At 44.2% G+C, this 26,882-nt stretch overlaps 2 protein-coding genes across 2 annotated transcripts; both read left to right on the top strand.

The window, feature by feature from the left end:
- Positions 1–2,959: 2,959 nt before the first annotated feature.
- brwd1 (bromodomain and WD repeat domain containing 1) lies at positions 2,960–20,744 on the top strand. The gene is made up of 42 exons (XM_030776757.1): positions 2,960–3,008; positions 3,119–3,177; positions 3,279–3,308; positions 3,542–3,601; positions 4,346–4,496; positions 4,623–4,721; positions 5,049–5,209; positions 5,435–5,656; positions 6,202–6,302; positions 6,506–6,576; positions 6,800–6,900; positions 7,076–7,116; positions 7,364–7,465; positions 7,576–7,729; positions 8,975–9,109; positions 9,557–9,685; positions 10,084–10,309; positions 10,663–10,848; positions 11,113–11,296; positions 11,400–11,490; positions 11,866–12,000; positions 12,119–12,186; positions 12,322–12,553; positions 12,880–12,996; positions 13,126–13,233; positions 13,637–13,761; positions 13,914–13,996; positions 14,099–14,210; positions 14,323–14,384; positions 14,712–14,867; positions 15,206–15,326; positions 15,633–15,758; positions 15,867–15,936; positions 16,053–16,106; positions 16,233–16,358; positions 16,971–17,123; positions 17,266–17,435; positions 17,574–17,770; positions 17,923–18,057; positions 18,185–18,343; positions 18,578–18,928; positions 19,207–20,744. The coding sequence occupies exons 1-42, from the start codon at positions 2,960–2,962 to the stop codon at positions 20,682–20,684; spliced, it is 6,690 nt and encodes a 2,229-aa protein (XP_030632617.1). The 3' UTR covers positions 20,685–20,744.
- Positions 20,745–24,194: 3,450 nt separating this feature from the next.
- On the top strand, positions 24,195–26,335 carry LOC115814998 (NTPase KAP family P-loop domain-containing protein 1-like). The gene is made up of 2 exons (XM_030777967.1): positions 24,195–25,958; positions 26,156–26,335. Exons 1-2 carry the CDS (start codon positions 24,195–24,197, stop codon positions 26,333–26,335), a joined length of 1,944 nt encoding a protein of 647 aa, XP_030633827.1.
- The last annotated feature ends 547 nt before the right edge of the window (positions 26,336–26,882 follow it).

The following is a 26,882-nucleotide window of genomic DNA, read 5'->3' as shown; positions in this document are numbered from 1 at the left end:
CTGTTTGGTGATAGCATTGCAATAACATTTTTTGATAGCTGCTGAAAAAATAAGGTTTTTCATAATTTCTATATGCAGTAATGTTATGGTACTTTATAAGGATGGGAAAAAATGGACTCGTGTTTTTAGCAAAGCTAATAGCACGAAATACATTACAGTGTTAAACTTACTGGTTGTAGGTGAACTCAATGAGCAAATGACTGTAATTCCTTTCATGTGATCATGCCAGAAGTAGCAATATTTTCACAGGTTTTTTTGTTTTTTTTTTTGTTTTTTGTTAAGTACAAATGTACAGTTTCTGTTTTTATTTTTCTTTTGTAGCTGTATCTGTGTAATGATTGGTATGACATACCAGTAAAATGGATGTAATTTCTCCTGAGTGGTTTTCATTGTGGTGGAGATCTTCCTCTACGTACGCCGCTGTTTTACAGACTATAAATTAGCTCGAAAAATAAGTAGCTTCAACCTCAGTGCACAAACAAGGCAGCTGGGTCAGTTAAGACTATCGCTTTGGTTGGACGATTTTACGATGCAGTAATTACAAGACATTTCACATCTTCAACCCCAAAAAAAGAAAAAAGATTTGCATCAGCTCTATTCTAAACACTGTTGCTATTACATTCCAAAGAAAAGTAAAGAAAAAGACAAAAGTCACACTTTTTTTAAAAAAAAACAATGTTTTGGAACAAACAGCTCCAGTGAAATTTATGTAACCATCCTCATCAGGTACAAATATGCGATTTAGCAACAGTGGTCATTATGAGTCCAAATAGTCTGTTCCATGTGTTATGATGAAATATTTTCCCATTCTTAGCCTTGCATTCAAGCTGTGTCACAGTAGTTGGAGGGCTATTAACTGACCATAATCCTTGACTGTCTTAATCCTTAACAGACTACCTGCCGACATAGTCAGTTTAGAACAATACCAAAGGCTTGTCCTATGGATAATTGTCCTGTTGAAAGTTGACCAGCTGCTGGTCTTAAAACGACAGAGGGGAACTTTCCCCTTCATAGCATGCAATATTTATTCCTCATTCTTTCTTGACAATCGTCCCAATCGTTCTTGATTTACAGTATTCTGACAACATGATATGAGACTGTAATGACTGGGTTGGGTCTTTGGTTTACACAGAACACACTATTTTAGGCTTAGAATTCAACTTGGGTCTTTTGAGGGTATGGTGACCTTTTTTTTCAGATTTGTTTAATGTAATAGCAATGATCAGTAAATAGACCAGTGATGTTAAGATTGTACTGAATGGATCTGTACACAGAACACATTATGTTAGGCTTAGAATTCAACTTGGGTCTTGTCATGGCTTTTGAGGGTATGGAGACCTTTTTTTTTTCAGATTCATTTAACGTAATAGCGATGATCAGTAAATAGACCAGTGATGTTAAGCTTGCGCTGAATGGATCTGTTCGCTTATCTGAAAGTGATTTGATATCAGAGAAGAATGTGTGAAAAGTTCAAATTTCTAACACAGTGGAAAAGTTTTTTTTTTTTTTTTTTAAATCTTTTCAACATCATAGTGTTCCACTCTCCACTATGAATTTGATGACCATTTAGACTGTTTTACATGTCCCTGAACATAGTAGTTCTTCTCTTGTCCAGTCTCTTCATATTTACTCTCACACTGAACGCACGTGACAAAATGCAACAGGATGTCACAAGCCAAGTGTTGAGAAGTCCTTTGAATTCTAATGGAATCACTTTGGAAAGGACGTGCTATTGATTAAAGTGTACACCTCAGTGTCTCTGTGTACTGCTGAAGCGACGCGTGCCTCCTGCAATGAAGTAATCTGAATTTAAAAGGATGGCCGATAAAATGTACATTATTTATGTTGATCTGCATGTAATACTACTGGCGACTGAAATTGACTGAAGGTCTAAATTCTCACATAGAGGTGTTGGTTGGTCAGTAGTCAGTATTTTATTCCCACATTCCTCAAGACAGATATGCACAAACAGAAAAAAAAACAAACAAACAGACAGAAAAACAGTATAATTCTTTATAAAACAGAACAAAGAGTGGGTCAACTGCTGCATGCAAAGACCAATATTACTATGCACTGGACATTCACTATCATTTAGAAATGGGCTTCTCTTCATAAGCTTTATCCGTAAACAGTAAGGAAACACGTTTATATATGTATGGATTATACACACACACAAACACACATATACATACATATATATGCATGTATGTGTGTGTGTGTGTGTGTGTATATATATATATATATATATATATACACACACACACACATTGTTTGCTTATTGTGGCAATCATAACTTCATTTAATGACATATTCAAGGTAACCTGAGGTTCGTGTAAATTCTTTCACTCACAGATCAAAGCCAGATTTGTCTGTAAACCGAGTACAATTTAGTAAAGTGCAGGTTTGAACATATGACCAAATGTACATTGCCTAAAAAAGATCAAACATTGTCTACTACAGATGAATAACTCGATAAAATCTTCCAAAGCGAGACAACAATGGCTTAATGAACGCATAAAAGAAGCTCAACACAACAACAGAGAACAGAAGAACGTCGCCATAATGTGTGACGTCACTAACAAGACATTCTGCTTGGTCATTTTACGAACAATCATTCCCTTTCGCAAGGAGACATTTCACCGAAGCTTAAAAAAATCACCGTCATTAATTTTGTTCAACAAATCTTTATTAATTCGACCTATCTTTTTAAAAAAACGCCTTTCTTTTGTTACACGATTGGAGGAAGAAGTTACTCCTTCCCCACCCCCTATTTCCTCTGCTCTGGCGGAAGTTACTTTCTGAGCCGAGGCCTCATCCTTCCAATGGCGACAGAAAACTGGCTGAATAGAAAGCGGGAGCAATCGTGGAGGGGGTCCGAACCGTGCAAGCGAAATTAAATAAATATATCAACGTCTAACTAGACATAAAGTTAGTCTCAAAATTTCAGACAAAGTGAATTATGGCCGATTCGGCGGCCAAAAATGGGACTATTTCGCCCCTAGAATCAGGTAAGGCGCAAAAAGTAACCTTAGCAACATACTTGTTTAGAATTAACGATGTTACACTTTGTTTAATATCAGTCACGTTTTCATAACCGTTTCCTTATATGAACTTACAGAGCTCTACTACTTAATTTCTCGCTTTTTGACAACGGGTCCTTGTCGGAGAGCGGCGGAGGTAAGCTGTTGTGTATCGAGACTTACATTTGTATTGTGTCAAAAATCTTGGTCAGTTGTTTGTGCACAATCAACTGAGACATCAATTTTAATCTGTTGCAGGTTCTTGTTAGTGAGCTGGAGGAATATCAGGTGTGTGTACGTCCGTGAGTTATTTCGCAACGAAGTGTTTGCTGCCTTAGCACAAATCCCGGTTGGATCGTTACATGAAATTGGTCATATTAATCACCTGATTCTACTTTTTAGTATCTTTATGGGAACACGTTTTTATTTTTCAGTATTGCAATTTAAGAAACTTGATTTGTGTTGATATTTCTGCCCTTCAGTGCTGTTGTTAATTCTGTGCCAATACTTTTTTTTTGCAGCTTCTTCCACGTAGACTGGACTGGCTTGGAAATGAGCATCCAAGAGCATACGAAGAATTGGTAAGTGTGATTGTTCATTATTTCAGCCTTATAATTGATTTATATGCCTTGTGTGTACATTATTGTAGTGTGGCTATATACAATGAGCTGAAACTCTTTATTCGCGTGTACAATCTTAATTTAGTTGTCTTTGTATTTGTGTAAATAATCATAGCTATTTTATTTGACACGAATCTATTAATTTATGGATCTGAGGAGAGAAAGTGTGTTGCGGAAATGTATTTGACGTCCGTGGCTTATTATTTAGTGTTGTATTGCAGATAGGGTGGGGACTTAGGGTTGTGGCTACGTCATACTGTCTCGACCGACCAATCCATTGTCTAGGAAAGCTGTAGACTTTTTATTTTGCTTGTGACCTGCGTTGTGATTGGCTGCTGTAGGAAATTGTTTTGCATGAACTGTTTTGCTTTCAACCACGGGGAACAGGCTAATGTCTTTCAAGCTGGAAGAACATGAATAGTTTAGAAGCTAGCTGTTGGTCCGGAGTTTACGCTATATTCCATATTTGATCAAGCATATGACCGATCTTAAAATAACGAAACTAAAACATGAAGGTTATGTTGAGTGAAGGGAACACTTAACCCCCGTCGATTGTTGTGGTATTGCTGTCTAATGACACGAACGTTCCTCCTGTCTTGTGACGGTTGAGGTGAAGCACACGTTGTACACTCTTATTTCAAGTAAAATAGCCAAAGGTATTACAACAAAATCTCAATAATTTGGCATTGTTCCGTTCTCCCGTAGGTCGCTGCCAACAGACATATTGCACCAAACCACTTACTGCAGATATGCAAACAGTTCGGCCCAATTCTGGACAAAGAGTTACCGTCTGGTGTGTCGGGTGTCCATTCTCTCTTGGGCACAGGCAGACACTCCTTGCTGCGCACATCAAAAGGTTATGCTCACAAGTCTCTCTTATTGTTTTTACTATTAAAAGTCGTAATCTCTGTTTTCAAACCTGTTGATTAAAAAGGGGGGGTAAAAAAACGTTTTAACATAATTTTGTACCGTTCTTGTCAAGACTGTGGCAGTGTTCAGTGGAAAGGTTCCACCTTTGCTGCACTTCATCGAGGAAGACCACCTGAGAGGCCTTTAAAATGCAGGGATGCCCCAAATTTAGGTGAGCCCTCCACTGGCTCACTGTCGTTTGAATTCGCGTTGACTTCTGTTGGTTATTGTTTTCTGTAGTGTTTTTAAATATACTGATAGCATTTACACAAGTAGTGAAGAAAGTATAACCTTGGCTGTGTAGCTAATGGCTTTGGAGAATTGACTCCTGTCCAGAAAATAAAAGAAGCTTTCCCTGTGAGACCGAATTGTCACAACATTGAACAATTTCAGTACGGAATTCGGTGGTGATTAATGTTTCGTATGATTCAGACTCGGTTCCTTCCTTGTTCTCTGAAAGTGTGTCTCAAACTCACTGAGTTGCTGTCTTTGGTCTTAGTGGAGGTGGTGCGTGGCAGAGAGCTGACAGGAACTCAGAGGTTGAGCTTCGTCAACCCTTTCAGCAACTATCAGCACATGAAACTGCACAGGAGGATCCTGGGTCATCTCTCTGCCGTTTACTGCATCGCCTTCGACCGCACCGGCCTCAGGATTTTTACGGTGAGTCTTTAAACCCGCCGCCTCGGAACCGACGGCGTGGGCCCCCCCGAGAGCTGTTGGATCTGTCTTCAGTCCAGTGTTGTGGGAATCATAGCCGTCTTAATTTAACGCGTGTCCTGGTGTTACCTTCATCTCTGGCATCATCGCAGCTTTCTCAGGAAATGGAGTGTGGACGTTATCTGATTGATTTTTCTTTTTTTTCTTTGCCTACGTGTCAAACTGCAGGGTTCGGATGATGCGTTGGTGAAGATCTGGTCGTCCTTTGACGGCAGGCTTCACTCCACCTTGCGGGGCCACTCGGCCGAGATATCTGACCTCGCGGTGAACTTTGAGAACACTCTGATCGCAGCCGGCAGCTGTGACAAAACCATCCGAGTGTGGTGCCTTCGTACCTGTGCCCCTGTGGCTGTGCTGCAGAACCACAGTGGCTCCATTACCTCTTTACAGGTACGTTTTTGTATCTGTCTGTCTCCTTCTGTCTGTCTTTCTCTCTCTCTGTTCATCAGTCTCTCTCTCTGTCTACATCTCTTTCACTTTCTCCCAGCCTGTCTCTGTTTGTCTCTCTCTGTCTGTCCAAATCTCTCTCTCTCTCTCTCTCTCTCTCTCTCTCTCTCTCTCTCTCTCTCTCCCACCCTATCTCTGGTCCTCCCTCGTTCTCCCTCCCTCCCTCCCTCTCTCTCTCTCAAAGGGTTCTTGGCACCTGTGCATTGCATTAAGGGGGTGGATTTGGGAATGTCACTAAGCAGTGGGCTGTCAGATGAGTGCATACCAGTTCGCTTGTGTTTCTACTCTCGACGCATCTATATCAATGAAAATAAACGATTTCATTCTTTGTATGTACGGTTTTCCCTTATTATGATTAGCGTACGTTGGGATGACTTTGATGAACCTTGTGGGGTTTTTATTTTATTGTTGTTGTTTTTACGATTTGTAAATGTATTCCTTGGAACAGGACTGCACAGCCACCAAATTAATTTATTTTCTGTGTTCAGTTCTCTCCTTTTGCCAAGGGCTCAAAAAGATACATGGTCTCCACAGGAACTGATGCCACTGTCTGTTTCTGGCAATGGGACGTGAGTGATATGAAATTCAGGTGAGCGTTTTTAAGTCTCTCTTTGGCCAGTGCCTTCTCCAAAGTCCCCCCCCCCCCCCGCCATGAAGCAATAAATGTTGTGAATGCATCATTTTAACACACAGTACATATTATATTCAGAACTCAGGCTCTGAGATTATTTTAACCTTGTTAAAGGTAGAAAGAAAGTGACTTTTTTTTTTTTTCTTTTTAACGTACTGAAGTGAACGTCCACATAAGTTTAACGAGAGACCCAGACCCGGCGTGCAGACGCTTTGCTCGTCGTTCAGTCCCGGTAAGACAGCGGAAACGAATACCCGTTTCACAAAATTTAATTTAAGGTGTTTGAATTATATTTGGGATTTACAGAAAAAAAAAATCATCTCTTTACCCTTCACCCTGCGCCATTTAAACCACGGTGAGAAAGAAAACAGCGAACGGTGATCGCTGTTTTCTTTGTGCGAATGTTTCGGTTTTGCTAAACGTGCACATGTTTAAAAACCTTCGCTTTACCCCAGGTGGCATGTTCCTGGCGACGGGAAGCACGGATCACATGATCAGGATATATTACCTGGGCTCTGGAAGCCCCGAGAAAGTGTCTGAGCTGGATGAACACACTGTAAGATTCCCCCACTTTAAAATCCCAATCAACGCATCTTAATATTCACCACTCAGCTGTGGAATACGCTATAACACTGCACATGACGTTCTGGTTGGTTGGTCTTTTCAAAAGGTTGTCTTGATTCATTTTATTCTTACTTTTTTTTTTTTTTTTTGTCTGTGGTTTTCTTTAGGACAAAGTTGACAGTATCCAGTTCTGCCACTCTGGAGAAAGGTTCGTAGCTCTTTTCAAATTTTCAGTTGTCATCGAGTCCATTGCAGAAGTCAAGAGGTGTAGACATTTTGTGTACCGAACACAGATGTCAGGTGAAACAAAAATGGTCTTTCACTGACTCTCTTAGGGCACAAATACACTGACTGTAAGTCCTGATAATAACTTTTGCAATCTCTCTCTCTCTCTGTCTGTCTCTCTCTCTCTCTCTCTCTCTGTCTCTCTCTCTCTGTCTGTCTCTCTCTCTCAGGTTTGTGAGTGGCAGTCGAGATGGTACCGCTCGCATTTGGAAGCTGCACCAGAGGCAGCAGTGGAGGAGCCTGCTGCTCGAAATGTCTGCCACGCTGCCAGGGTGAGGAGACTGACTCTTCACGCCTTTTTTTTTTTTTTTTACGTCCTGTTATTACAAGGCCCGAACCGTATCTTACAGGCTTATCTGTTCTCTGCTCGACCCTCTTCCAGGTCTGAGGCTTCAACGGAGGAGGATAGCTTCTTCAAACCCAAGGTTACCATGGTTTCCTGGGATCGCCATGACAACACAGTCATCACTGCTGTCAACAATCATCTTCTCAAAGTGTGGAACTCCTACACAGGACAGCTGTTACATATCTTGAAAGTAAGAGGCGCTCATTCATTGCTGCAGTACGCGGAGACCGCGTTGCTAAGGGTTGCTGCTAAATTTGGTACGCGCTTTCCCGGTCCGTTCCCTTTAAGTCTCTCCTCCCACTGCGTTTGGGTTTGAGCCAAGTAGCATCCGATGATTCTCCCGACCAAGGGACCGATGTTCAGACGAAAAGTTTTACCCGGTGTGCTTGTGCCGAACTGAAGCGGTATTATTGAGAATATGGAGATCTGTTGGAATGGATTGGGAAACCCAGGTCCAACTACAGTAATGTTCATTCGTTTAGCAGATGGTTTTGACATTTTTTATTGTGAGATTAACGAAGCCGCGCGAGAAGTGTAGCGCTCGCGGGTGCATCCGAAAGGACGGTAGCCCACCGCCTCAGAGTTCTGGGTTCATATCCGGGTCTCTTTGGCGCATTCAGCTCTTCCAGGCGTCTGTACAAATACAATTGGTTGCGTAGGGTTTTGAGTGCCCGTCACTGCATCAGCAACTTGCGCTGATTGGTCGGTCAGATCAGCTAGGTGGGCTGATCTGAGAGGGACAGCGTGGACCTATGAGCATATGATGGATTCCCTGATAAAGGGCAAACTTAAGAGGTTGTGAAAACAAAGAGGACAAATCATCAAGTGCTAACAAACGCACATTAAGCTATATGAGGGTAACAACACAGTCTCTCAATGTCCTCAACACTCTCTTCATTATGTTTACTTTGTGATTATGGGGAGATTTGCAGCCTGGTGAAAAGACACGGCTGGTGACTCCATGCGTATGGGAGGCAACGCGTGGGAGTCTGCACTCCTCCCTGGACAGCATGGAGGTTGTGTAAGTTACCAGAAAGGAGGTCCAAGGGAGTTGGTGACAATTGAATTTTAGTGAAATAGGAAAAATGCAAAAAAAAAAAAAAAAAAAGCAATGTTAATTACGTATGTTTGTGTGAAAATGTCTGCTGTATGCTCAGATAGATTGTTACCTATCTGAGCTATTTTTTCATGACTATCCCCATAACCGTGAAATAAAGACAGTGAATTTAGTGTTGAGGACATTGAGTGCATGTCTGTGTCATAAGTTGGCCCTCTATAACTATAACGTGTGAGGGTCATCCCTCTGTTCGAGGCAATGACTTGTTCTCTGTGCTCACGAAACCCTTTCAGTTTGAGACAGGAGACACACGTGTCTTGCGTGTCGTTTTGAACACGGCCGTGACGGTCTTGCTGAGCGGTTGTGGTTGTTCCGCAGGGCCACGAGGCGGAGGTTTTCGTGTTGGAGCCCCACCCGTTCGACCCCAGGGTCATGCTGTCGGCCGGGCACGACGGAAACGTCTTCATCTGGGACCTCGTCAAAGGAACCAAGATTCAGCATTACTTTAACATGGTACAGTATATAAAGTTCACTCCCCCGCCCCGTAACCGCCGGTAACGAAACGAAAAACTCGAAGTGGATAAGAGTCTAAGGGTTGATGCATATGAACTGTTGTTGGGTGCTGCTTTGCAGCTGCATGTCCGGTGCACTTTAGTGCACCTGTGAATTTTTTTTGCCGTCTTATCTTTGCAGCGTAAAAAAAAAACCGGTAAGACAGGTGTCCAAAAGAAAGAAAAAAAAACAAACAGTTTGGATGGTGTGCAGTCACGTCTTCATTCTTTTCTGGCCAAATCTTAAACATCCTGTCTCGATCCGTCAGTGCGCTTTGAAAGGAAACGCGCCGTATTCCGGACGCATGTTTTAACGTCCCCGTCCTCTGGACGGGCCCGAGGTCGTGGCTTCGCCCCGGCGTTTTAGGTGCTTTGCGCGTAACGAGCTGAATTCTGCTGTGTGCCACAGATTGAAGGGCAGGGACACGGCGCCGTATTCGACTGTAAGTTCACCCCTGACGGTCAGCGCTTTGCCTGCACGGACTCGCACGGTCATCTCCTCATATGCGGCTTTGGAAGCTCTAAGCCGTATGAAAAGGTGGGTTTGCAAGATCTTACGATTTCTGCATTCATCCAATTGTGCCCCCCCCCCCTTTTTTTTTTTTTTTCCCCCCAGTGCTAAACCTCTCCAGGCCAGACATTCTGAATGTAATTGTACCTGCTCTGTTGTCTGTGTGAAACAAACTCTTGGAGCAATCACTGTCTCTGGCTCCTTGTGTTTTTCTTTTCCCCTTACGCTGAAGGCTTTAGTTCACCAAACATTAACCAGCCAGCTTTTCCGCCTAAGTCCGAAGTATTTCAATCTCTCGCCCTCATCTGGGAATTGTTAACAGATTAAAGGGACCAAGAAAAGATACTCGGGAAGAGCCCTGCGCTGTCCACTGATTAATCCGGAATGTTTTTTTTTTTTTTTTTTCCCTCCTCCCCCTCCCTCAGCTTCCAGATCAGGTGTTTTTCCACACAGACTACCGGCCGCTGATCCGCGACGCCAACGGTTTCGTGCTGGATGAGCAGACGCAGCAGGCGCCCCACCTCATGCCCCCGCCCTTCCTGGTGGACGTGGACGGGAATCCGCATCCCCCGAAGTACCAGAGGCTGGTCCCCGGTCGAGAGAACATCGCAGCCGAACACCTGGTCCCTCAGCTGGGATACATCGCCACTAGTGAGACCTCAGTCTTCCGATTTGCTTTTCGCTCTCTGTTTCATGAGTGGGGGACGGGTTAGGAGTATGAACACGCGCTGGTGTGTCCTTACACTACAACAAAGTGACACCAACCAATAATATTCGTTTTATCCTCAGTTAGGAATTCCGTTATCTGGACTTACAGCGTGATTCTGACTCTGCTGTGCACATGTGTATTTGTAATCAGTGTCGTTTTTTTTTTATGTTGACGGCGCTGTGTGAGCATTATATGCGTGTGTACAGATGTGTTTGTAATCTGTGTACAGGTTTCCTGTCGACCACACCGAGTGAGCATTGTGTGTGTGTGTGTGTGTGTGTGTGTGTCCTCTCAGGTGACGGAGAGGTGGTGGAGCAGGTGATCAGTCAGCAGCAGCCCGTGGAGAGCGAGGAGGCGTCGGCGAGACATAACGCTCTGGACAACGCCATCCGTCGCCTCCAGGAACAACAGGACAGGGTGGCGGGCATACAGGGACCCGCCGCCCCGGGCGGGGTCCCCGTTCCCGGGACCCCTCGACGAGGTAACCGCCCCCCCCCCCAACCCCCCCCCAATGAGAGCACAGCTCCATCTTCACCACGATTAAACGCCGTTACATACAAAACGCGATGAGAAGTTATAATGCACCCATAGAGATTACACAACAGCGAAATGTGGTATCACACATGGATGAAAAGGACAAAAATTAGGCCAAAAAAAGTGCCTTTTTGGTGTTGTTCATTTAATGCTATTACTAACACTCTGACTCTCTCTCTCTCTCTCTGTCTCTCTTCTCTTGGGGATGAAGTGTCGGTGAATGACAGAGCAGAGGTGCAGTCGCCCCCTAACGTGGGGCTGCGGAGAAGCGGACAGGTCGAGGGCGTGCGTCAGATGCACCAGAACGCGCCGCGCAGTCAGATGGCCACCGAGAGAGACCTCCAGGCCTGGAGGCGGCGCGTGGTCGTTCCGGAACTCTCTTCCTCTGCCTACAGGTTAGATAAAACCGGTCACTGGAAAGCACTGCGTCTTGTTCATTGTTGTGGGGGGGGGGACAACAACAACAACTTGAACATGTGATTAAAACTCGTCCCCCAGGGCACAAGAAACGCTTAGGACTGCAAAGGGTGAGGAGGAGGTCGCTTTTTACAGTGCCAAGAAACGCAGGGTGACCAATGGATCATTCAGAGTAAGATTAATCAATTCTATCAATATTATTGTTTTGGGGTTTTTTTTTGTTTTTTTTTGTTTTACAGTCATCAGCTTTTCATTGTAATTTGATGGAAAGACGAACTGAGAAGAGGTACTTAATTAAATGACCTGGGTCAATTTAAAGAATGGCTTTGTTCTCTCTCTCTCTCTCTCTCTCTCTCTCTCTCTCTCTCTCCCCCGCCCTGTCTCTCTCTCTCTCTCTCTCTCTCCCTCTCTCTCCCCCGCCCTGTCTCTCTCTCTCTCTCTCTCTCTCTCTCTCTCTCTTTCTCTCTCTCTCCCTCTCTCCCTCTCCCTCCCTGTCTCTCTCTCTCTCTCTCTCTCTCTCTCTCATTCCCTCTCTCTGGAACCCCAGGATGACTCTGATGATGATGGGCCATGTATCAAACGCACACAGTCTCGGAAAAGGCAGAGAATCTTCCAGAGCAGGGACACCGAGGACCTCATCGAGTTTTCCTGCGAGGAAGGAGAGGAGACTGCCACCTCAGAGGTCGGGGGGAAAAAGTTCACTTTTTATTTAGGGCGTCATCACGTTTTAGCTTGTTTTGTTTGTTGTTGCTGTGTACGTGTAAATGCTGTCTGACAATGAGATGATTTTATCCATTCAGGACAATGAAATGGAGGACAGCGAAATCGATTCATCGAACGAAGAGGAATGGAAGAGTGACAGTTCAAGGTACAGACAACCCCGGAGTTTACAGCTCTGAAAACATAAACATAAACACAAACACAGACCTTATTGGAGAGACACACTACGGTTCTGCAGAGATTCCCCTAACGTTTTATTAACGTTTTCTTTCTGCAATCGTAGCGAAGCGTCCAGCGAGTACTCTGACTGGACGGCCGACGCCGGCATCAACCTCCAGCCCTCCAGTCCACTGTCTTCCCGAAGGCGCGCACGGCGCCAGATAAGCAGCTCGGAGGAGGACGAGGAGGAGGAGGAAGAAGAGGAAGAAGCCATGGAGGAGGAGACGGCGCAAGAGGAGGTACAGACTCCTAAGCCTCGGAAGCAGAAAAAGAAGGCCAAGAGTAAAACGCCCAAGGTGAGCGACATCCTTTCGTTCGTGAAGATCTGCTTGTGTGAGAATTACAATTCTTCAACTGCTTTTAAAGAGATTTTGCTGATCTCACAGTGCTTTTTATTTATTTTGACACACTTCTCTCAAATATATGGTCTTGTACTGCTTTAAATAATGGTTTTAATTTAGTTTATGCTGTTTTGTTTAATTTTTATTTATTATTCTAAGAATGTTGGACAGTAATACTTTGTATGAAACAGATCTGTAAACTATCAGTTGATGTTCATAGGGTTTTTTTTTTTTTTTTTTTTTTTGTCTGCGACGGCTAATTTTTTGACATCTCAAAACAGCGGCCCAAACCCAGGCCCTCCATCAACAGAGAGGTGTCGAACGAGTTCAGACCTCCCCCCTGGATCACCGACGTCTTTCCCAGAAAGTCTCCGTTTGTCCCTCAGATGGGTGATGAAGTAGGTCCCCCTGCTGTCTTTTTTGTCTTTTTTTGAGGGCTGGGTCAGGCGGGCTCTGGGATTGGGGGTAGGGGTCTGTACGAGTAGCCTCAATACGACTGGATACGATCTCCGGATTGCTCTTGGCAGGTGATCTACTTCCGTCAAGGTCACGAGGCCTACGTGGAGGCGGTGAGGAGGACAAACTTGTATCCCATCAACCTGGACAAACAGCCATGGAGGAGAATGGACCTGAGAGTAAGCATCTGGGGTTAGAGCTAAAAACCCGAAAAGCAAAGAGGGCATCACACACCACCCTGTCACACATTTTCTTTCCTCATCAACATGTTTGTGATATTTGCCATGCAACTGTTCACTTTTGACCTCGTAGAAAACTACAGTGTGTATGTGAGCTGTTCTTTTTTTTTTTTTTTTTTTATCCTTGATTAAAAGAAAACATTTTGGAATTCTCCTCCACATATAGATTTTTAATGTTCATATTATCCAGCTACAAAACCGTTGATATTCCCTGTACTAATCCATACATTATGTATGGGCTTAGACTAATGCCTCTCCTATTCCTGATACTCAAAGACCCTGTTTTTGCAATGGAGAATGAGTTGTCATCATTTGTATTGTGTTTTTTTTGTTTGTTTGTTAGGACCAAGAGTATGTCATGATAACTGGGATCAAATATGAGGTGTCCCCGCCCACGCTCTGCTGTTTGAAACTGACCCAAATTGACCCCGGCACGAGGAAAATCACCAACCGATCGTTCTCTGTCAAGTAAGACATGTGACGCATTTAATCAAAGTGACGTTTTATTCATGTTTGAAAAGTTCTCCGTGTCATGTTGAAGTGGGCTGGTGAAACAACAAAAAATCATCATATATGTGATATGGTTTTTTTTTCTTTTTCTTTTTTTTTTTTTTTTTAAGGTACCATGATATGCCAGATGTGATTGACTTCCTGGTGCTGAAGCAGAGTTATGATGAGGCGTGTAGCAGAGTCTGGCAGCCAAGTAAGTTTCCACTCTCATCAGCTCATAATTAGCTCCAGTCTGTGGGTCTGAAATAAAAAACGATTTGGGATAGCTGACTAAAAACCGCGAATGTTGTCGCAGACGATCGTTTCCGGTCGATAATCGACGACGCCTGGTGGTTCGGGACCATCGTGTGCCAGGAGCCGTATCAGCTGGAGTATCCCGACAGCCATTTCCAATGCATCAAAGTCAAGTAAGAGCGAATCAGGAACCGTGGTTCCGATAAGGAATACCCGCCGTTTGCTTTCAGCCTGTGCTTTTACGCGCGAGACTCTGTGATTCTCACAGCGATGTTCTCTGTGCAGATGGGACAACGGGGAAATGGAGAGACTGAGTCCGTGGGACGTGGAGCTGATTCCGGAAGATGGTATAAGCATCTAACTCGGATGTTATTCCACGCCGTTAAAAGGGGACATTGAATTGTTCGCTTTTTAAGGGTTTTTCCGTCTTCTGTGTATTGACACTGAGTCCTCATTCACACAAGTTATAGGTGAAACGTGTTGTTGGAAAGGCACAATATCAGAGAGTTGGGTTTGTTTTGCAGTAGAAGCTCATTAAGCACGAGACAGCCGTCAGACTCAGCCCATAATAATTGCCTGTAGAAAGTGTATGGGCGTCGCTACGGTTTTCACTCGAGGAAAATCATATTCCGTGCATTTTTCAGATTTTCCGGCACTTGTCTCTCTGTTGACAGCTCAACAGCCGGAGACGGTGGGTGGAGGGGTGCCAGTCACGCCTGATGAGATGAATGAGCTGATGTATAAACCTCAGGATGGAGAATGGGGCACACGGAGCAGAGATGAAGAGTGTGCCCGCATCATCGCTGGCATAGACCAGTTGATCAGCGTCGGTAAGCCCGCAACGTTAATAATTCTTCAATTTTGATAATACATTATTATTATTATTATTATAATCATTATTTATATCAAATTTATAGGTATAGTAGGTAAAAGTTTACATAATCTGTGTGGAGTTCTGTTTACTGTGGCTTGCTGTCATTCAGTTGAATTAATTGCCTGGAACCATAAAGCAACTGGCCTCAAGTTTCATTTATTGCTTTTATGTTTTTGTTTGCCTCGGGATCATGTACCTCCTCATCTATCAGTGCTTTACTGCTCAAATGTCGTTCAAAAAGGAATCATCAGAAATCAGAGAGATCACTCCCTCCTTTGTTTTTCCCCTCGACAGATATTGCCGCACCTTTCTCCGGTCCGGTGGACCTGACCCAGTATCCCACGTACTGCACGATTATCGCTTACCCCACTGACCTGGGCACCATCAGAATGAGACTGATACACAAGTTCTACAGGTTGGTTTTTTGAAACCTCACTTTGTTCAGATCCACTGTTTCTATTCGACATCTCCGGGCTTCCTAACACATTTCATTCCTTTCAACTCGAATCCAAGTTCTAACAAATACCCCTGTGAATTGTCAGTCGATAAGACCTTTAAAAAACGTAGAGTCAAGAATGCTAGTTTGGAGTCTGAGCAAACAGAGCTTATGTCAAAGGACATCCAAATAGCTGTTTGGAGAAAAATAGTTTTCATGTTACGTTTATTTGGACGGGATCTAATGGAACAATGACCTGCTAAACGTGTCCCATCTTATTGACAGGAGGCTCTCCGCTCTCGTTTGGGATGCTCGATACATCGTACACAACGCCAGGACCTTTAACGAGCCACGGAGCAAGATCGCACATTCAGCCAAACTCATAACGGATGTCCTCCTCAAATTTATCAAGTATGTTTTTATGACTGCATTTCACAAGATGGCTTTACCGTTCCAACTCTTGCTCCTACATCTATTAGTTTTGTCTTAACTACTCTTTCGTTTCTCTCTCATTACCAGTAAACCCGGCTGTACAGACATTATGGACATCTATAATGCTGTAGAAAACATGGAGTACTCTGAGGATGAGGTACGTCGCACTTTTCAGCGGTTCATTTCGGTCTACTCTAGTTAAAGACATACTCCATTCATTTTAATTTTGGACTTGCTGCCTCTATGTAACCCTGACATCGATCTCTCGTTCAGGATCTGGACGACGCAGACGGACCGGGCACCTCATCTACTCACAGACTACATCAGGTAACCGGAGAAACAGCATGTCGTCAGAGTCTGCGTACGGTTCCGTTGAGATGGAAACGTTCCTGAGAGAGAGCTGCTAAGACGTTGCGAATGTCTCATTTACCTCCCCTTTTTTCCTCGCTCCAGCCCGCTGTGGACGTCGTCCAGGACAGGGACTCGTGGAAGGATGAGTGTAAACGGTTGCTGGACTACATGTTCGACTGCGAGGACTCGGAGCCGTTCCGTCAGCCCGTCGATCTGACCGAATATCCGGTGAGACAGCCGCGAGGGGGAGGCTGTAACATTTAGAGCGTCGCGTCTGCCGTCAGAATTCAGAACCAAGCCCGAGAGAGTGTTCGCGGAATCGTTCCGAGTTCTGACAGTAGAATCTGGGGGGGGGGGGGGTGTCTTATCAGGTTTCACTAAAGCCTTTTCAGAGATGCACACTATTCTTAAGTGTTGAGTTCTGTGTTGCTCTTCATGAGATTAATTTGACTGATATGACTTAATCAGGACCTGGATGACTCGGATGTATCAGATTGGTCAGATGGGTATTCGTCAGACTCAGAGGCGTCAGACAGTGACTTGTCTGGATGTAGTCAGGTAGTCAGCATGCTGGTACTCAATCAGTAAAGCAGGTATTGTTCTTAGAGAAATAACAGGACTTTCAAACATGGAACCATTAGAAATGGAATCCTACCTAAAATGGGAAAAGCTCAAGACTTATCCCAGGTGCTGTTGGATTCCTGGTTTAATTAGAGAAGTAGGTGACAAACAGTTTTAGGCTGGGTACCATTGATGGTGTGAAATCTGCCTCATCTTAAAAGAAGTCAGACGTGACTTTTTTTTTCTTTTTTTTTTGGCCGGTGCTGTCTTTTTTTGCAGGACTACTTGGACATCATTGATACTCCAATGGACTTGGATATGATCAGAAAGGGACTTGAAGAAGATCGCTATGACAACCCCATAGATCTTTGCAAAGACACCAGACTGATCTTTGCTAATGCGAAAGCCTACACGCCAAACAAACGCTCAAAGGTAATCTCTCCCTCTCTCTCCCCAAATTTTGCATATTTATGTTACCATCCCTGCAGCCCATTGTTAACAGTATTTTGTATTTTTTTTAATCAGATTTATCAGTGACGAATCCCACTTTTTGTTTCACGTTTCTGTCTGCCAGATTTACAGCATGACCCTGCGCATGTCGGCGTTTTTCGAGGAGCGAATCAGGAAAATCATATCAAACTATAAGACTGCTGTCAAAAATAGCATGAAGCTACGACGCAGCCAGAGGTTTAGGAAGAAACTGATGTACCAGGAGCCCTCTGCGCCCAGCCATCAATCCACAAGGTGTGTGTTTTTTGTTGTTTTTTTTGTTTGTTTGTTTTCTTAGATTCCTTGTTTCACAGGCCTGTCTGTGACCGTTACGCGTTTCGTTTAAGCCGGGGCTCGTCGCTCTCTTTCTGCCCCCCCCCGTTTATTTTCCAGTCAAAAGAGAGCTGCTGCTGCTGCTAAAACTCAGGAAAAAGCGGAAACATCTACAACCAAATCTACCTCGGCCAAAGTGTCTGCGCCCGAGCGCTCCAGCAGGAGACGGGCCAACCGTCGCAACGCTGCCCACACGTCCGTGGACGCCTCGTCTGGCTCAGACGAAGGCTCCGCTAAAGCCATGCTATCCACATCTGGTAACAGCTCTCAGAAAAGACCACCTTGTTGTCTTGTGATGGTTTTTCTAAGCTCGTCGCCCTTCAAGAGATGTTCGTTTCTTTCCCCGCTTGCTGAATGTTTCTCGTTTTTGTTTTTTGTCCCCCCCCCCCCCGCTCTCTCGCGCCTCCAGAATCTGACGACGAAAGCGAGGTGTCGGGAAGTCATTCGGAGGACGAGAAACAGCCCACCTCCTCCCGCCGTCACCTCAGACGGGAAACGAGAGCAGTGAGGAGAGCCACGAGGACCCGAGCTGCAAAGACGAGGGGTTACGGTAAGGCTTAGATGGTCTAACCTCCCTGACCGACCGTCCACAGTACAGTATCTGCTGTGATGTGACATTAACTGGGTTTTTCTTGTTGTTGTTGTTTTTTTTTACCTGCGGGGTTTTTTAGTGACGGAGAGCAAAAGTGAAAACGAGTCGTCCAGTGAAAATGAAGAATCCGAGGATTCCGGTAAAGCTTCCACTTCTTCCAAACGGACCTACCCGAGCAGAACGCAGAACAGATCCACGAGACTGACCAGAAACTCTGCCCACGAACGGAAGAAAACAGGTAAATACAAAGACGAAGCTGTGTGAAAATCCTGCGGCAAAATTGAACAGGAACCGAACAAAAGAATTTAACGTAAAGATACAGCAGTCTGAAACAGGATGCCAGAACAGGTTTTATGGGACTGAGTTTTACTGAGCTGTTTGATTGGACCGTCATGTTCGGATTCGGTTTGAATTAACAGAGTTCTGTAATTCATGGGGCTGAGAATAGCATTCGGTTGTTGCTTTGTTTCAGAGAGCCACGCCCAGGTGAACGGGCATGGCCGGGCGCGGCGCCTGGAGCGGCGTCGTGCGCGTCGCGGCATAAGCTCGGACCAGGAGCCCTCTCTGGAGTCCGAGACAAAAGACGAAGGTGAGGACGAGGAGGAGGAAGAAGAAGAGGATGAAGAGTCAGTCAGCCGCAGACCCCTGGCCCGCAGGACCGCCAGGATGGCCGTCAATAAAATGAAGCTCCTGGAAGTTTCCGAGGAGGAGGATGACGACGACGACGACGACGACGCTTCGGACTCGGACGCCAGCGGACCGTGCAAACCTTCCCCGGTGTCTGAGAGCAGCTCTGGCTCCGATGAAGAGACTTCACCGCGGGGTAGGTTGACGTCACTCGTGGTTGCTGACTGCGAGTGCGAAGTTAATAGCTTCAGGTTGAGGCATCCTTATAATGGTCCGGTTAGGCTGACACATTTTGTCATCCGTGTTCGTCATCCGTTTACTGGACTATTGCAACGTGCCGTACTTACTGTCGTATAGTTCATCTTCAGTGTTCTGCCACAAAGAATGTACAGCACCTCGGTAATGTTGATCGTTGCAAAGTTTGTTGGAAGATCTCTCGTGTTTCTTATGTCTCTCCGTTCTTTCCACTTCCAGAGAATTCTCCTCGTGTCAACGGTCACAGCCATGAGGGTTTCCAAGGAAGGGGCTCAAGGAAGAGCGACGAGAACTCTGATCGGGAGGAAAGTGCCGGAGAAAATCTGGGAGGGGGCGAGGACGAAGATGACGAGGAGCCCGTGGTCAGAAGAAAGCTGGTCAGGAAGACCGCGAAAGCCGCCGTGACTAAAATGAAAATCCTGAACAGCAGTGACGTGGATGAAGCGGAGAGCCAGCCGCGGAGCAGACGGCCCAAATATCCGCCGAGCGGGCCGGACACCTCGAAGAGCTCCGACGAGGAGAAGGAGGGTTCTGTTGTCCAAAAGCACCCACATCGCAACGGGAGAAAAATGGAGAACAGAAAGCCCAAAGGCACTGATAAGGGGAGCAGGTCACCATCAAACAGTCAAGAGGAAACATCTGCTACAAGGAGACACATCCACAAAAAGACCCCCAGGTCACCTTTGACCACTCAAGAGTCAGATGAAGTCAGTGACGTTCCTGAAAAACCAGGTGCTCAGAGAAACAGAGTAGTGTCTGAGGAGGATGAGGAGGAAGATGAAGAGGAACAAAGCGACAGCCAGGATGAGGGTGTCGGAAACAGGAAAAAAATGTCGTTGCGAAACAAGGACGAATCCAGGCGAACCGGCAGATCGCGGAAGAGGAGATCGGACGCATCCGATTCGGAGAGCGAAGAGGAGGAAAAAGAGTCGAGGAGCAGACGCAAGAAAAAACGGTCGGCCTCCTCGGAGGAGTGGCAGCAGAGCGAGGAGTCGGAAAAGGACAGGAAAGTGCATCCCAGGAGGAGACCCTGCCTGAGGGCGCTTCCCAAAAAGAAATACATCTCGGACGACTCCGAGGAAGACCTTGACTTGGGCGATCCGTCGAGAAATGGAAAGGGCAGTGCTAGCTCAGCGGAAAACAGACCTCAACGTGGTGCTAGAAAATCCTCAGGTGTTTCAAAGCCCTCGTCCAAACGGAAACGCGACAGGTCTTCGGATTCCGAGAACGGTGACAGTGGACAGGAGAGTCGGAGCAGCGCCGAGAGCGAGTGTGATAGGCCTAGCAAAAAGGACAAAAAAAAGCACTCCAGGCATTTCGGAAGGTCTTCCGACTCAGAGAGTGACTCTGGGAATAGGAAAAAAACGGAAAACGGGCGACCGCGCCGCAGGCAGGTCGAAGACTCGGAGAAAGAGAACTCGAGAGCCTTGCGTCAGAGGGGAACACGTAAACGCAGGCGGGACGAAAGCAGCGAAGACAACACCACGGCCGAGAGCGAATCTGGATCGGAGTCGGAGCAGTTTTCCAGCTCAGGGTCACGGAGTAGTCCAAAGAGAAGGCGAACCACGAGGAGGCAAAGGGACAAATCCGCCTCCGACATGGACAGCGATGCTTCGTACCACAAGTCTCGAAGGGCCACGCAGATCCGGACGAGGAATCGCGGAAAGCGGACTGTGACATACCACGACAGTGAATGAAGGAACCGGGGCGGTCGAGTCAGGTTTTTACACAAGAGACACTAACTGGAAACCTTGAAAGACTCTTGATTGTCTCCCAAAAAAAAACAAAAAAAAAACAAAAAAAAAAGGTAGTAGCACTGGAGTCCTCGAAAAATACTGTGAACCTACTTCATTCAGGGATATTTATATTTTCTATGAAAAAAAAAACAAAAAACAGTGAAATAAAACGAAACAAATAAACAAAAAAAAGAAAAAAAAAAAAAAAAACAAGAATACAAAATTGATTTATTGAGCAAAGATGAAATGTGTTTGAACTACTGGTTTGGCTGTTCAAACCAGCCCCATACTGTTTCTGTGATTTTGGCCAGCAGGAAAGACTGTTTGGAAAAGCATTGTCTGCCTGGGTGCTATCTTAATACCTCCCGTTTAATCAAGCATATTTTTGCTGGCTTGCACTAAAAGGCACACTGTACCGAGGTATTTCATACACTAGTTCTGCATTAGATACTCAGGGGTCAACTAAGTTTACCATAATCTCAGACTTGCAGTTTTCTTTTCCTTATTCTTCCCTTTCTTTCTTTCTTTCTTTCTTTTTTTTCCTGAAATTACTGAGATCTTAGAGCAATGAATTGATCCTTTTTTTTTTTTCCAGAATGGTTGTGCAAGTTCAAGCACGCTCACTAAGGCAAACCTGTTATCACCCTCTCACAACGGCACTCCTCTGTCCACGCCACGTTAAAAAAATATGTATTGTCTTTGTGGTTATAGATCGTTATGATGAGCCAAACTGTACAAGAATTTTGCTCTCTTCCCATTTTTTTTTTTTTTAATTTGACATTTTCTATTTGTGTTTTTTGATTGTTGTAAATATCTTATGTGAACAAGGCATCTTTTCTTGAGTTTTTTTTGAGAATCACCATGTAGCAAAGTATATTTAAATTTCTATCGGTCAAGCATTATTTTTTGTTTGTTTTCTCTCTCACTCTCTTTTTTTTTTTTTTTTATATTTGTTCGCAATGCATTTGTCTTGCCATATACTGCGAATTGGTACCTATTTGCTAAGTACATGAAATTGAATTTAGTACTTGCTGCAAAAATACTGTGATTTCTCATATTGGGAAGACGTTTTAGTGATCTGAGTTATGTATTTTCAGTATTAATTTCTTTTTCTGAGTTAACTTATGTGAACTGCAATTTTGAAACAGCAAATAACGTTGGGGTTTTTTTTGTTGTTGGGGTTTTTTTTTTTGTTTGTTTTTTTGTACCCAGTTTATGAATCTAGTTGTGTGTGTGTGTGTGTGTGTGTGTGCAGAAATCTTGAAAAACAAAATTTGACATTTTTGCTCAATGTCTCTTTTTCATACAGCCTTCTCTTTAATACAACAGATTTCACAAATGCTGTGTAGCATACTATTTTTTTTTTGTTTGTTTGTTTTGTTTTTGTTTTTGTTTTGTTTTTGTTTTTTAAATGAGAGGGATACGTTTCTGATAAATAAAGTACTGTTTCATGGGTGAAATAAATCCATCGCGTTTGGTTCAGTGTTTTTCTGCTGGTAATTTACTATTATGTCCTATGAATGTAAATTACATTTCATCTTTCTCACTCAGTGGAATCACACACAGGGTGATCCTTCATCTACTCAAAATGCCTCAGTCTAACTAATAACAGCACTAATGATTTTGGCCTAATATTGATTTTAATAAGGACAAACACTATTCGTAACATTCAGAATACTAGGGTAAAATAAAATTGTCTGTAAATTAACAAAATGAAAACATCTGAGGGGATGTATGAAAGCAGAAGAATGACTTGGCAGTAACTGCTGCACACTGTGAAGTGCAACTTAGCGAAAGCTCAACCCATCAGCATCACTTCAGTTAAACCACATTTAATCTTGTACGATTCGTTCTTTTCTTGAGGGCGAATTGCGAAAGAAAGTCCACGTTCTCATTACACACAGAATAATTCATAAGCGGGTTGTGCGTTAATCCTCGTGTTGATGTCAGTGTGTGAAATTCAGCACAGACACATCCGTTTACAGGTTACATCGGATACAGTGTCCACTGGGTAGCAGTAAAATTAACAAAGCACATCTTACATGGAAAAACACACACACACACACAGAGCTCTATAGTGAAATAAAAGACATTCGCATTCAGAAATAAACTGTCGGGTGCTAAATTAACGCGTCGTGCTCAGCATAGCCAACGTTCAACGCACAGGCATTTGACAGACTGACCTACGCAGTCATTCAAATGTCACCCTCTACTGATAATCTGACAGCGCTGAGTAATGTGTACACCTGATACACACATGATACCAGCTCTCGTGTTATTGGTTTCTACACGAGATGGCCTATAAGGTTTCACTTCAGTGCAACACAGCCGGACATACACAAGGTAAGTCATGCTCTCTTCCATGAAACTGAGGAGTTTAATATATAGTTTTTGAACTTTAATTTAGAATGTACATTCAGGTCGTGAACACAAATGACTTAAAAGTATGACTTGTCATCATCTGAGTATATATATACATATATATATAGAGAGAGAGAGAGAGAGAGAGAGCGAGAGAGAAACACTATGTGTGCACAAGGGATTTTAATCATTATTCTCATTGTGAAGCGAATTATGGAATTCAGATTAGGATCAGATTCAAATTCGTTTTATCAGTTTTGCCAACCAAATTTTTTCTGTCACTGTCTTACATTTTTATTATTGTTTCAGTTTCACACAAACAACAAGCAAACCTATTTGTGTAGGTGTCTAGCCTAATGGACAGAGAAGGTGAGCGGTGGAGCAAACTGGATATGACGACAGAAATTCAACCTGAGTCATCTAGAATTTTCTTTACAGTTTTTCTTTCTTTTTTACCTATTTGTCCCCTCAGGTCCTTTCCTTGATGATGCGTATGCCTATGGGTTATCAAGAGCTTTGATCAAGGTGGCTCCACCAGCCACCGTGGGTTTATTTTCAAACTGCACAAACCGCACTGAGGCACTACTTAAAAAAATAAAACGTGAGTCCTAATTCACACCTGCAAGAGGCTTTCTGCAATAAAACAATACTTTGAAATTGCAGGGGTCTACCTAAAAAAGCTTCCAACTTTTTGTTAAAGTTTTGTTCCGGCTTACATTTTCATTCATTCATTCATTCATTCATTTGTTCATTCCTTCATTCGTTCATTCATTCACTCATTCATTCATTCATTCATTCATTCATTCATTCATTCATTCATTTTCTAAGCCGCTCATCCTAATTAGGGTCATGAGGTGCTTGAGCCTATCCCAGCGCTCATTGCGCAAAGGGCAGGGAAACACCCTGGACAGGTTGCCAGTCCATCGCAGGAGGCATTCTCAATTTATCCGATTTGGTCATTTTAAGCATGTGACCGATCAAAAGCACAGTTTTGTCGCCGTCAACCTGCGACTGCTTGTTTTTGACCAAAGTGACAGCTAAAACCTTCTCGTCCTATGACCAGGAGACTTACATCATCTTTTGCAATCCTTTTCTGCAAATCTAGATTACATGAACAGCGAGGCTGAGTGGAGAGACAACAAATACAGGAAGGACAAACCCTGCCCGTCGTTCCTAAGGTCCCTACTCCTCTTTCTTCGCATCGTTTTCTACCGGCCGGTATGGGGTGAGGAAGAGGAGTACATGAGGAAGAGAGTGAGGTGGATCTTCGTGCGTTTCAGCGCCTGGCACTATGCGGGCAGCGATAAACTCTGGGCTGGACTCGTCATCCGACTCTTCAAGGCCATTCAAAAAGATTTTGGGGAGTTATTCCTGAGTGTGTACAAGGCTACTCAGCATCCTTACTCAAAGAAGGTGCAGGTCGGAGTAAAATCCAACTGGAAGGTCAGAAAGTTCCTCTGTGTTCCTCTCTGGCTTGTCGTTGTCATTGCTGTGGCTTTAAGCGTCGCGGCGAGTATTGTGCTTTACCGTTCCGGCTTTCAAATCAAAACCGAGGGCAAATTAACGTGGACCACCTTTATGGAATCGACGGCCATCGGGATACTGGGACTGCCGTCTGTCGTCATGGTTCGTTTCTTTTATCACATCTTGAAAAATTTGTTTTATGACCAGGTTCAGAGCGTCATGAAAAAAATGAACTGCACAGCTGTGAGTGACCAGTTGGGTTTCATGAGTAAAGTAAAGAAAGAGGTGACCATTCTGGTAGATTTCATTCACTTCATGGAGGTTTTTGAGAAGAGGAAAATACGTGTGGTGCTGGAGGTGACCCATTTGGACCGCTGCAGCCCAGACAAGGTGATTCAAACCTTGGAGGCCATGAATATCCTCGTAGCTGGAGAGAACATACCTTTCGTGTCCATCTTGGCAGTGGATCCTAGAGTTATGGTGAGCTGCGTGGAGAGCTCGTTCTGGTATCGCGGATCGAAAGAAAGCGGTTACGATTTTCTGAACCAGATGGTCACGCTGCCCTTCAGCGTACCCGAAATGTGCACCGAATCCAAGCGCAGGGTTTTTGAATCACTTGTGAAAAGTCATTTGGAGATATTAAGCCCCGAAAGTGGGGGCACGAAGCTCATCAAACGTAAAGGGAAAACGGATCAGACCATCGAACTTGAAACGGGCAAGAAACGTGATGAGAGCACAGTTCCGTTCATCAGCAAAAGCGACTCCGGGACTCTAGAAAAGGATCTGAACTGGGAAATGTGGGCTAATAAGGTCAAAGAGCTTACAAAGGAGGCTTTGGAAACGGTGTACTCGGCAGAAAAACCTCTGCACGGGTATCTGCGCGGGAGCTCCATGCACATGAGGAGAATCATCAATTCTGTTCGGGTGTCGGTCATTGTCTTGGAGGCCCTACACGGAGGAAGGTCTTCGGCACAGGACATCGCCGCCTGGGTGGTGCTGGCGAACCTCTGGCCTTGCCGTCTAAGCTGGATCCTTCAGTGCCTGGAAGATCATCAGCAGAAAGCAGACATAGATCCCGAAGTCCAGGAGACGGCTCTTGCGAAGCCCTTGTGGGATATTTTCCAGGAGTCGAGTCTGGAGCTGCACGCCCTCAGAAGTCAGCTGGAATCGGTTCTGGCGCAGGACGGAGATCCAGAACTTTTTGAGAAGTTTCTCAGAGTGGACTTCAGGTTCACCGTAAGGGATGTCAGGAGGTTCACATTCTGCACTATCAACCTTGATCACTCCATCAGGCATGAACTGGCACGGGTTCGAGAGGGTTCCAGTTTAAAAGTCGAAAATGGACCCGAGGCCCGTCGGCAACGGGCTGGACCAACTGCCTACATGAGCACAGATGACATTTGCAAAGAGGTAAACGTTTCTGCAAATAAGAAAAACTCTACATATTTTTTAAAAATTTATTTGCTCGTTTTTCTGAAATTGTCAAAATTGTGCTGAAACAACATTTGTAACTGGCATAATTTTTCCACAATATTATGTAGTCCTATAGTGTATCACTGGATATTTGGAGGTCGATACAAAATCAATTATTTCTCACGTTTTTTAAGATGGAGAAGCTGAATATCCCTGTGAGATGTCAGCAGCTTCTGACGGAGAATCGACTTGATGGAGCAGCACTGGTTAACAGAGACAGTAACGAGATTCGTCAAATCCTTCAGATGACGCCAAGAGAATGGATGACATTCCACAAACATTTTCTGGGAGACATATCTGCCTCTACACGATAGAGACATTCACATAGTTAAATGAAAATGAGGAGTAAAAGTCTCCCAGAAACCAAAGACAATTAGGCTTGGAGTTAAAGGGTTATCTTGATGTTATAATTTTTTCCCCCCAAGTTGGAATGTACACAAATAAAACTCTTAAAATTCACTCACTGAATTTTTACTTTTATACGTGATGGAGAGTTCACCGTTGATAGCATCTGAAGATCCTCCGTTCCCACGATAAATAAACTACTATTTTAATGTAAAAGACACTCAGACATCTTGCTTGAAGAATCGATTAAAGTAAATACCTAAAGGTATTCATTCTGCGTGTTCTGTACGTGCACACCTCTGAAGTTGGGGTGAAAAAAATCATTAAAAACTACCTTACGCGCCCTCTACAGGTAGTGCTGAATATCTGTCAGTACACAACTGCCATATTGATTAGCTAGAATATCGTGCGCAGATTCGCGCCAGCAAGATGACTGCTTTGCTAAATAAATCAGCTTTTATATATATTTTCGTAAGTAAAAACAGATGTAAGTATGTAAGTATTATGTCATTTATA

This window comes from Chanos chanos, chromosome 6 (genome assembly GCF_902362185.1).
Source record: "Chanos chanos chromosome 6, fChaCha1.1, whole genome shotgun sequence".
Classification (NCBI taxonomy): domain Eukaryota; kingdom Metazoa; phylum Chordata; class Actinopteri; order Gonorynchiformes; family Chanidae; genus Chanos; species Chanos chanos.
This window is presented reverse-complemented; position numbering and strand designations above follow the sequence as displayed.

Bases quoted from the DNA above. Each gene is read 5' to 3' on its own strand.
- LOC115814998 (XM_030777967.1), top strand. From the start codon at position 24,195: ATGAACAGCGAGGCTGAGTGGAGAGACAACAAATACAGGAAGGACAAA. The intron at 25,959-26,155 runs GTAAACGTTTCT...ACGTTTTTTAAG, and splicing joins CAGATGACATTTGCAAAGAG to ATGGAGAAGCTGAATATCCC.
- brwd1 (XM_030776757.1), top strand. From the start codon at position 2,960: ATGGCCGATTCGGCGGCCAAAAATGGGACTATTTCGCCCCTAGAATCA. The intron at 14,868-15,205 runs GTAAGCCCGCAA...TCCCCTCGACAG, and splicing joins AGACCAGTTGATCAGCGTCG to ATATTGCCGCACCTTTCTCC. The intron at 16,107-16,232 runs GTAACCGGAGAA...TCCTCGCTCCAG, and splicing joins CTACTCACAGACTACATCAG to CCCGCTGTGGACGTCGTCCA.